Source organism: Chiloscyllium plagiosum, unplaced genomic scaffold (assembly GCF_037043375.1).
Source record: "Chiloscyllium plagiosum isolate Xiang-an unplaced genomic scaffold, Cpla_swu_hap1 HiC_scaffold_25, whole genome shotgun sequence".
Taxonomy (NCBI): Eukaryota; Metazoa; Chordata; class Chondrichthyes; order Orectolobiformes; family Hemiscylliidae; genus Chiloscyllium; species Chiloscyllium plagiosum.
This window is the reverse complement of record NW_028270163.1, coordinates 36,015,215-36,024,463: the sequence shown is the minus strand read 5'-3', so window position 1 is coordinate 36,024,463 and position 9,249 is coordinate 36,015,215. Positions and strand designations below refer to the sequence as shown.

At 44.9% G+C, this 9,249-nt stretch overlaps 1 protein-coding gene across 6 annotated transcripts in view; it reads left to right on the top strand.

Moving 5' to 3' along the window:
* Positions 1-5,438: 5,438 nt before the first annotated feature.
* The window catches only part of sdk2b (sidekick cell adhesion molecule 2b), a 1,001,963-nt gene continuing 998,152 nt past the window's right edge, over positions 5,439-9,249 (top strand). For all 6 annotated transcript variants that reach the window (XM_088000610.1, XM_088000613.1, XM_088000611.1 and 3 more), the window contains exon 1: positions 5,439-6,333. In XM_088000610.1, the coding sequence (XP_087856736.1) occupies positions 6,255-6,333 (79 nt within the window). In that variant the 5' untranslated portion in view covers positions 5,439-6,254. The remainder of the gene's footprint in view (positions 6,334-9,249) is intronic.

Below are 9,249 nucleotides of genomic sequence, written 5' to 3'. Positions count from 1 at the left end.
TTTACACAGTATTGCATGGATCAGCTTGTACAGAAACTTGATGTTACTACAATTGCTTAGAAAACCAAGTAAACATGTAGCTGTGAAAATCTGGGAAATAAAATGCTGGGAACACTCAGCGTGTCAAACAGCAACCATGGTGAGAGAAAGCGAGAGTTAACCTTTTAGGGTGATAAGATCATCTTTCAATGTGAGACATTGGCCTCATCTCCTTGTCTGCATACACACTGGTAGCACAGTGATCATATTTGCTGCCATAGCAGAAATTCCACAAGTGAACTTCAGAAATGGCTATTTCTGCTGTTATTTCTGTTGGTTTATTTCACCTTTCAAAAATAGAATAGTTATGTAAAATAGAATAGAATGTAAGTATTGCTTTACCTCAAGGACCAGCCATTAGAAATCAATAACCAAGAACAATAAGTATGTAAGTTAGCTTGCTGAGTTTGAAGATTTGTTTTGTCACCGTACTTGGTAACATCATCAGTGACAGTCTCTGGTGAAATGCTGGTGGTATGTCCCGCCTCTCTATTTATAGGTCTTGGTTTCTTAAGGTGTCTGATGTCATTTCCGGTTCAGTTTTTTCAAGGGAAGGCAGTTAGGGTCTAAATCGTTGTGTTTATTGATGGAGTTCTGGTTAGAATGCCATACCTCTAAGAATATTGTGCGTGTCTTTGAGAGTTCTTAGAGGCATGGCATTCTAATCAGTACTCCATCAATAAACACATCCAATTAGACCCTATCATCTACCTTCCCTTGAAAAAAAAGAACCGGAAATGACATCACCCACCTTAAGACACCAAGAATAGAGAGGTGGGACATACCACCAGCACTTCACCAGAGACTCTCACTGATGATGTTACCTAGGATGGTGACGAAATGTCCAAAAACAAACCTTCAAGCTCAATGAGCTAACTTACATATTTATCATCAACCTGAGCTACAGACCTTCTCAAACATTGCTAACCAAGAATTAATATGTTATTGCATTTTTAACACAATGAACCATTTCAAGAAATTTGATAGGAATATTATAAAACAAGGGATAGCATCAAGTCTCAGAGAGAAATATTTCATCAGATGATGAAAAGCCTGGTCGAAGAAGTATGTTTTAAGGAGTTGCATGAAAGGAGGAAGGTATAGAGTCACAGAGGTGTAAGGAGAGAATTCCGGAGCTTGGCACAAGGCAACTGAAGGCATGGCAACTAATAATGTAACAATTATAACCGGAAATGCACAAGGCACCAGAATTAGTGAAAACCATACATCTCAGAGGGTGTACTGGAGGGAGACATTCTGCCCACTCATCCCTTACATTATTCTCCCTCCCCTCGTCCAAATCACTCTTGATAGACCCATTTAATTCAATTTCTTTCTCACACCTCCAATGCTGCCAGACATGCTGAGAACCTTTTGCACTGTGTTCAATACAGTGCAGGAAACATTATGATACACAGGAATAAATAGAACAGTAGCAACACAGATAAAACTGGAAATTATAGACGGTTGAGTCTCACATCGGTGGTTGGGAAGCTATTGGAGAGAGTTCTGAGGGATAGGACTTACACACATTTGGAAAAAGCATAGCCTAATTAGGGACAGCCATCATGGCTTCATGCATGGTAGACCATGTGTTATTAACCTAACTGAATTTTTCAAGACAATGACAAAGTTTGATGAGCATACCACAGTGGATGTTATGGATTCTAGTCAGGCTTTTGACAAATCCTTCACGGTAGACACATCGAGAACATTAAGATGTATGCGATGCATGGTAACTTGGCTGCATGAGTTCAGAATTGGCTTGTCCATAGAAGGCAGGGGGTAGTGGCAGAAGAGTGTTTTTCAGAGGTCGATGGTTACTGGTACTGGGATCTCTACTGCTTGTGATATATATAAATAAAATGGATGAAATGGAAATTATAGAGGATACAAAGACCAGTGGAGTTGTGGATATGTAAAAGGTTGTCAAAGGATACAGTGGGATATAGATTAGTTGCAGATATGGGCGAAGAAATAGCAAATGGAGTTAATCTGGTAATTGTGAGGTGCTGCACTTTGGGACATCAAATGTTAAGGAAAAGTGTACAATTAATAAAAGTACCCTGAACAGCCAAATATAGAGAGATTTTGGGGTTCATGTGCATAGCTTCCTGACAGTGGCCACGCACATAGGTAGAGTGGTAAAGAAGGCGTATGGCATGCTTTCCCATATTGGCTGGGGAATTGAGTACAAGAGTCAGGATGTCACGTTGCAGCTTTATAAGACATTTGTTCAGCTACACTTAGAGTATTGCGTTCCATACTGGTTACCACATTCCAGGAAGGATGTGGAGGCTTTAGAGAGGGTGCAGAAGAGATTTACCAGGATGCTGCCTGGATTAGAGGGACTGAGCTATAAGGAGAAGCTAGAAAAACTCAGGCTGTTTTCTCTGCATCAGCGAGGTTGAGGGGAGACTTGATAGAAATCTATAAAATTATGAGATGCAGAAATAGGGTTGATAGTCAGAATCTTTTTTCCCAGAGTTAAAATGTCTACAACTGGGGGCATGCATTTCAAGTAAAAGGGGGGAAGTTCAAAGGAGATATGAGAGGCAGTTTTTTTTAATAGAGAGTGGTAGGAGTCTGGAATGCACTGCTATAGGTGTTGGTGGAGGCAGATACGACAGGGGTGTTTAAGGGAGTTTTAGATAAGCACACGAACATGCAAGGAATGGAGGGGTATGGATCAAGGGCAGGCAGAAGGGATTAGTTTAATTTGGCGTCATGTTCGGGACAACATCGTGGGCAAAAGGGCCCCTTTCTGTGCTGTACAGTTCTTTGTTCTGTATAAAAAAATGATAAAGATTAAGTCAACGAGTATTTATCAAGATGGAGAAGGACTCAATTGGAGTTTGCCCAAATGTCTGTTTAAAAATCTTTTGTTTTCTTAACATATATTTGTAATCAGGGTATTGATGTACAAGGGGCAATTTCCAAGTTTATAGAGAATTGGTGTGTATGGGCATTATTGTGTTGCAAAAGATTTATCATATGGTTCCCTGGACCTGGAAAGTGAAAAGATTAAAGTAGACCATGGTCTATTTACTGTTTCCACCAACAAGTGACTTTGGAAAGCAGTGTCCAGTCAAGTTTGATAAAACAAAGGTGGAGTTTTAGTCCTTTAATTGCTGAACAACCCACCCTGAGAAGCCCAAATGGATCTTTGTTGCCATAGCCTAACAACAACCTCTGGACTGAGGTAATGGCTGTTTTGTTTTGTTTCTGTACACACCCAGACGCTTTGGGCAGTTCCTGGAGAAGTTTGCAAGAATGCAGAATTGTCTCTCTCTCTCTCAATCTCAATGAGTCAAAACCTTGAACTGAAAACAGCACACTCTCTACCTGTCTCAGAGATCTTGTCTGAAAACTTGATAAAGCTTAAAGTATCAGAACTCCAGACTGTTTCTCATCTGAAATAGAAATTTGGTCTGAAGATTTCCCATCTTCCTCTGAAAGGCATGGATAGGATAAATAGACAAAGTCTCTTCCCTTGAGCGGGGGAGTCCAGAACTAGAGGACATAGGTTTGGGGTGAGAGGGGAAAAATATAAAAGAGACCTAAGGAGCAACTTTTTCATGCAGAGAGTGGGTATGTGGATGGAATGAGCTGCCAGGGGAAGTGGTGGAAGTTAGTACAATTGCAACATTTACGTGGGTATATCTGGATAGATATATAGATAAGAAGGGTTTGGAGGGGTATGGACCAGGTCCTGACAGGTGGGACTAGATTGGGTTGGGATATCTGGTTGGCATGGACAAGTTGGACTGAAGGGTCTGTTTCCGTGCTGTACATCTCAATGATTCTACAACAGCTATGTGAGCTAATTAGCAAGAAATCAATGGAACTGCAACACTGACCACATTGTAACTTATTAGTCAGCAACCAGTATCATAGGTTTCATGAGAAGTGACAAACAGGAACAAGGTGATGCTGAATTTAAATAAGGCATCAGGTAGATGGAGTATAGTTCTGGGTGCCACACTTTAGAAAGAATATGAATGGATTGGAGACACTGCAGAAAAAGTTTACGAGACCAGTTGCAGGGACGAGAAAGTTCATTAATGAAGATAGATGGTGTAAATTGGGACAGTTTTCATTGGAAAGGAGGAAGCTACAAAGAAATTTGACATAAGTTTTCAAAATCATTAAAGAGCTGGACAAAGTAGATAGGGAAGAACTCTCATTATGGGATTTTGAACAAGAAGGCGCAGATACTAGCATGTTTGCAAAAGAAGCAAATGTGGTATCAGACAAAACGTTTTCACACTTTGGGTAGTAATGGTCTGGAATGCATTGCCTGTAAGTGTAATTATTGAGGCAGGTTCAATTGAGGCATTCGAGAATGTATTGGATGGTTAGTGAAGTAGATACAATATTCAGGATTCTGACAAAATATAGTGTGAATGGCAGAGTCTATGCAGACATGATGGGCTCAAGTCAAAATTAGAGTGGTGCTGGAAAAGCAAAGCAGGCCAGGCAGCATCCGAGGAGCAGGAAACCTTTTGCCCGAAACGTCTATTTTCCTGCTCCTCGGATGCTGCCAGGCCTGCTGTGCTTTTCCAGCGCCACTCTAAACTTGACTCTGGTCTCCAGCATCTGCAGTACCCACTTCTGCCTATGATGGGGTCAACAGCCTCCTTGTACACCACAGTAATTCTGTGATTATCTGTTTTGTTTAAAATTTCCAGCACAGACATTTTGCTGTGAAAATCGTGCGCAGTGCCACCTTTCCAACAATGCCCACCGTGCAGTGCAGACCCACTTTCGCTTCTATCTTGTTCAGCTTCATTTCTAATGCATTTCCCCTCTCGCCCGTTTCTGCCCAGCGGACGAGCGCAAACCCTGAATATTCACATGCTGTTCCAATGGACGGAAAGTAGGTGGGCGCGGGAGAATCGATGCCGCAAGTGCGGATCGGTGCCGAAAGATTGCCACAGGAGGGTCAGTGCGAATCTCGTTAGTTTGGAAGGCGTGGGGAGTGCAGGAAGGTTTTGCAGACCGCTGGAAATGAATGCAACCCTACGGGCTGCTCGTCCGGAGGCACCGCCTCTCGCGCTCCGGGTCGGCGGACACTTCCCCGCGCCGCGCCCAGGTGGCGCTGCTGGGCAGCGAGATCTGGAGAGGCGAGGGCGCGTCATGCGCGGGGGTGGCAGGGGGAGCGCGCGCTCCCTTGGCTCACGCGAGCGCGCGCCGCAGGGTGAAGGAGGAGATGGGCGAGGCGGGGCGGGGCGAGGCAAGGGGAGGGGGCGGTGCCTGGGGCTGGTGATTGACAGGAGCCCGGGAGATAGGCAGCAGCCAGCGGAGGCAGCAGCAGCAGCAGTAGCAGCGGACGCACGGTCTGAGAGTCTCCTGGTGTGGAGCAGCAGCAGCAGGAGGAGGAGAGGGAGGAAGAAGGATTGCAGCAGCGATCACTCCACACCATCTCCCCCTCCCCCCCCAAAGCACACCCAATCCCCCACCCTCCCTCCTGCGTGCCAACCTTTCCCAGATTGTCTCTCCCTGTAACAGGAGGAGGAGGGTGGGGGCTGTTGGAGATACAGAGAGGGATCTCCCCCTTCACTCGATCCGGCCAAACTTTCCCTCTTTGCAACCTCCCCCTGCCCAGCATCACTTCAGAACAGCAATTAGCTCCTTGGATGGAGAGGTTGCAAGTTCTTCAGCTACAGCAAAAAAAGTTTATATATTAAAAGAAAAGAAAGCCATCAAACTAAAGCCAGTCTGGAGCCACTTTGACAGAAGCAAGACCCCCATCAATTGCAACACACGGATTAAAAGTGGAGCGGGGGAGTTTGGCTGTGTACAAGTTTTTATTTAATTTCACCAAAATTTCGCATTTCAATGAGTGCCTGGAAGTTTTGAGCAAGTTTGATGTCCGGTCTGAAGCTTGTGAAGGGTTTTACTCCGGGAGAGGCGGAGGGCTGTGTCGGGTTCAGGAGGCTCCCAGGATTTGGTTTGACCCTCTCTCTCTCTCTGTCTGCCTGTGTGCCTGACAGCACCGGGGACTGAGATCTCCGTTCTTTCCGCCGCTGCCCTGGGCTGGGGTCTGGGGGGAGGTGCTGAGGGGGCTCTCTCTACCATCAGCACCACCCACCTCGCCCTCCACCCACCCCAGCCGCACCTCGCCCTCCACCAACTGCAGGGGTTTTGTGGATGCGGACAGGATCTACCTGGGAGAACGGGAAGGTTTTGTCTTTCCGAGCTGCAATTTGACAATGTGGAGGAAGCCCGTGCCGGAGACCTGCCTTTTGGTGGCTTTTTTACTTCTGAACAGGGCAGCAACGCGAGCACAAGGTAGGAGAGACGGTTCATTTGACAGCTGGGTTGAATTTGGGAGTCCCTCTGTGGCCAGGTCACTCCATAAATTTTGTTGTTGCTGTGGGACTGAATTTACAGCCGCTATTTGTTTTTGTTTTGCACGGGGGGGAAGTAATCTGGTGCAATGCTGATATATGTTCAAATATCACGGTGGAAGCGGGCAGTTCCGGAGATATCCTAAAGCGTTCATGAGTTTTTGACAGTTTTCTCGAGGTGGTTGAGAGGTTAAGGCGAGGGAGAATAATGAGAAGACCGACACCTGCGAATAAACAGAGAAATCTGCTTAATGCGACCCAGTGGATTTGTGTGTGTGTGTGCGTGTATGTTTAAAAAGAATAATGCATGAAGGTGTCATGAAACAATGATCGAAGTTGGGGGTGGAAAACACGCGGCGGAGTTGGTGCAAATGTCGATCTCTCGTCTAACGAAGTAGAAAGTCGGCAAAAGACTAACTTGGCGGCCAAGGTATTCAGGGAACGCTGAGTGGGAATGGGAATGCAGAGGCGAGCAAGGCAGCTGGGGCAGCTAATCGGAAATCGGGTGGTTAACCCATCGAGTTATGGTTACAGCACTGAATGAGCGAGGGATATGGAAATGAGCTGGAACAGAATAGAAGTCACTCGGTTGTAGTTAATTGTGTATGTGTGTCAATGGGGGGGGGGGGGGGAGTGATAGTTCCTCTCGATTTCTGTATCGATCTGTCACGTCTTTTGAACATAAAACGACTGCTATCAAAAGCAGATCAGTTCAATCGTGTTGGGTGAAGATTAGTTACTGGCAGAATGTGGCGGATTTTCTCTTGAGCAAATGATGGGCACTGCTGTGCACGTTTCTCACCCTGTTTCAGTTGGAAATGCAGCACGTTTCTTCCGTCTGCTTTCATCTCACTGTTTGAAATATGAAAAAACGCCGAACTCATTCATTATTGCGGTGGTTTGACCACATCCGCTGCCAACATTATGCTGAACCCAGACACTTCAATGTTTGGACGATTATAAAATTGATAAGTGACCTTTTCGAAAGTGCAAATGCCACCCTCTTAAAGCTGACCCATTATAAATTGGAACATTCTCGGTGCAATGAGGTTTTCCGGTGGGTTTTATTTTCTGACAGCGGATGCCTGACTTGTAAACAGTTGACTGTCAGAGGTTTGGGGAGAGAGCCTGTGTGTGCATGGACGACTTAGTGAATTATTGACTGCATCTATCCGGCTGTCCTTTCATGACTGCGTTAGTTCGAGCACGCCCTGAGGAAAGTGGACTGAGAATCGGTGTTTTTAAATACGGAATCCAAAGAGAAACTTTCCACATATTAGATTCGAGTTGATTTGGAGGAGCTGGGGTTGGACTGGGCTAGACAAAGTTAAAAACCACACAACACCAGGTTGTAGCCGAGTGCCTCCAAATAAACCTGTTTGACTGTAACCTGGTGTTGTGTGATTTTTAACGAGTTTCGAATTGGTCGAATTCGGGGTTCCTTAGGTTTGAAAGAGACTGCCCATCAGGGTGTTTGGAGGGGCACAGTGTCCTGCCGATCGCAGAATGGGTCTAGTTTGGAGACGGTGTTTAACCTTGGCTTTTGTGCTGAAAAGCTAAGATTGAACTGTTCCTGCTCCAGAATAGATGTGGCGATGCAAACTTTTCCTGCGCAGCTCGGATGCTATAGCTGTGAGGATGCTTTCCGTCCGGGCTACCTGCACAATGAGGCAACAGTGGTTTTCCAGAAGGGAATGGAACGATGGCCAAGCATGTTAGCAGATTGCGTGATATCTTACAAGGCACATGTTCCCATGGGAGGTGTCGGCTTACCCTGGGGTCATGTTGGCTCCGAACTCCCAGAGACATGTAAGGACGTGGGATGAGAGTTAGCAAAATGGGTAAATGAGTACACCAGGCAATGACAGAGGAAGCGAGCGAAAGGGAAGGCTGTGCCTCAAACACATCCTCTGAAAGCTGAGCTAAGGTCGGGCATTCACCGTGAAACAGAGGAATCCTTTTGAAGGCGTTTCAAATCGCTGTAGTGTTAGACAACATGTTCCAGGTCATTGGTTTTCCAGGACGGAGACTCCAATTGTACAGGACTCTTCAGCATCCCCTTTTGTCAGACTTCAGTTGACTGACTGCTATGCTCCATAAAGTGAGCGTTCTTGCAGTTGGCTTCTGAAGTTTTGAAAATTACAATGGGCGTCATTGGCCTTTTTAGCGGCTTTACATATGGACATTTGTAGGTTTCATTTTAGATTTCCCCAAGGGAATAATTCCGTTGAGCTTACAACAAAAGTCACGGAAGCACAAAGTAGAGGTATTGATTTTGCTAGGCACCAATTAAAACTGCTGTAGATTAGTAACAATGTGATTGCTGCTGTATAGTGCTTGACGTTGGTAATTGCAGCCTTTGGTAAACGTTGGGAAAAGATGTCTGTGACCATGAGTCACTGACTCTACAGTACAACAGGTAGGCGGCCGTTTTGACATTTGTCATAGGGTAATGTGTGGCATTGTTCGATTTTGAACTTATTTATGTCCCATCTCCTGTAATCTATATGCATGAAATATTCATTTATACCAATTGTGCTGATCTCCCTGTCAAATGTTTGTCGGCGAGGACTTTTGCTTTGAAAAAAAAAGTAAACGACTATTTTAACAAAGGTTATCTGGACTGACTTATTTACTTCGACAGATTTAATTAGGTCCTTAGTATTCTGATGTTGTCTGTATTAAAGTTCAGACCATTTTTGTTATTTTTCGAGTAGAAATGATACACATTTTGTGCGGATCTGCCCGTGAATAGAGCTTTCCTACTGAAAGATTGAAAATAAAAGATATATCTGATCACATTGCTGTGAAGTGAGGGGCTTTGCTCAAAATTAGAAATAATGGAAGATAAGGAAAC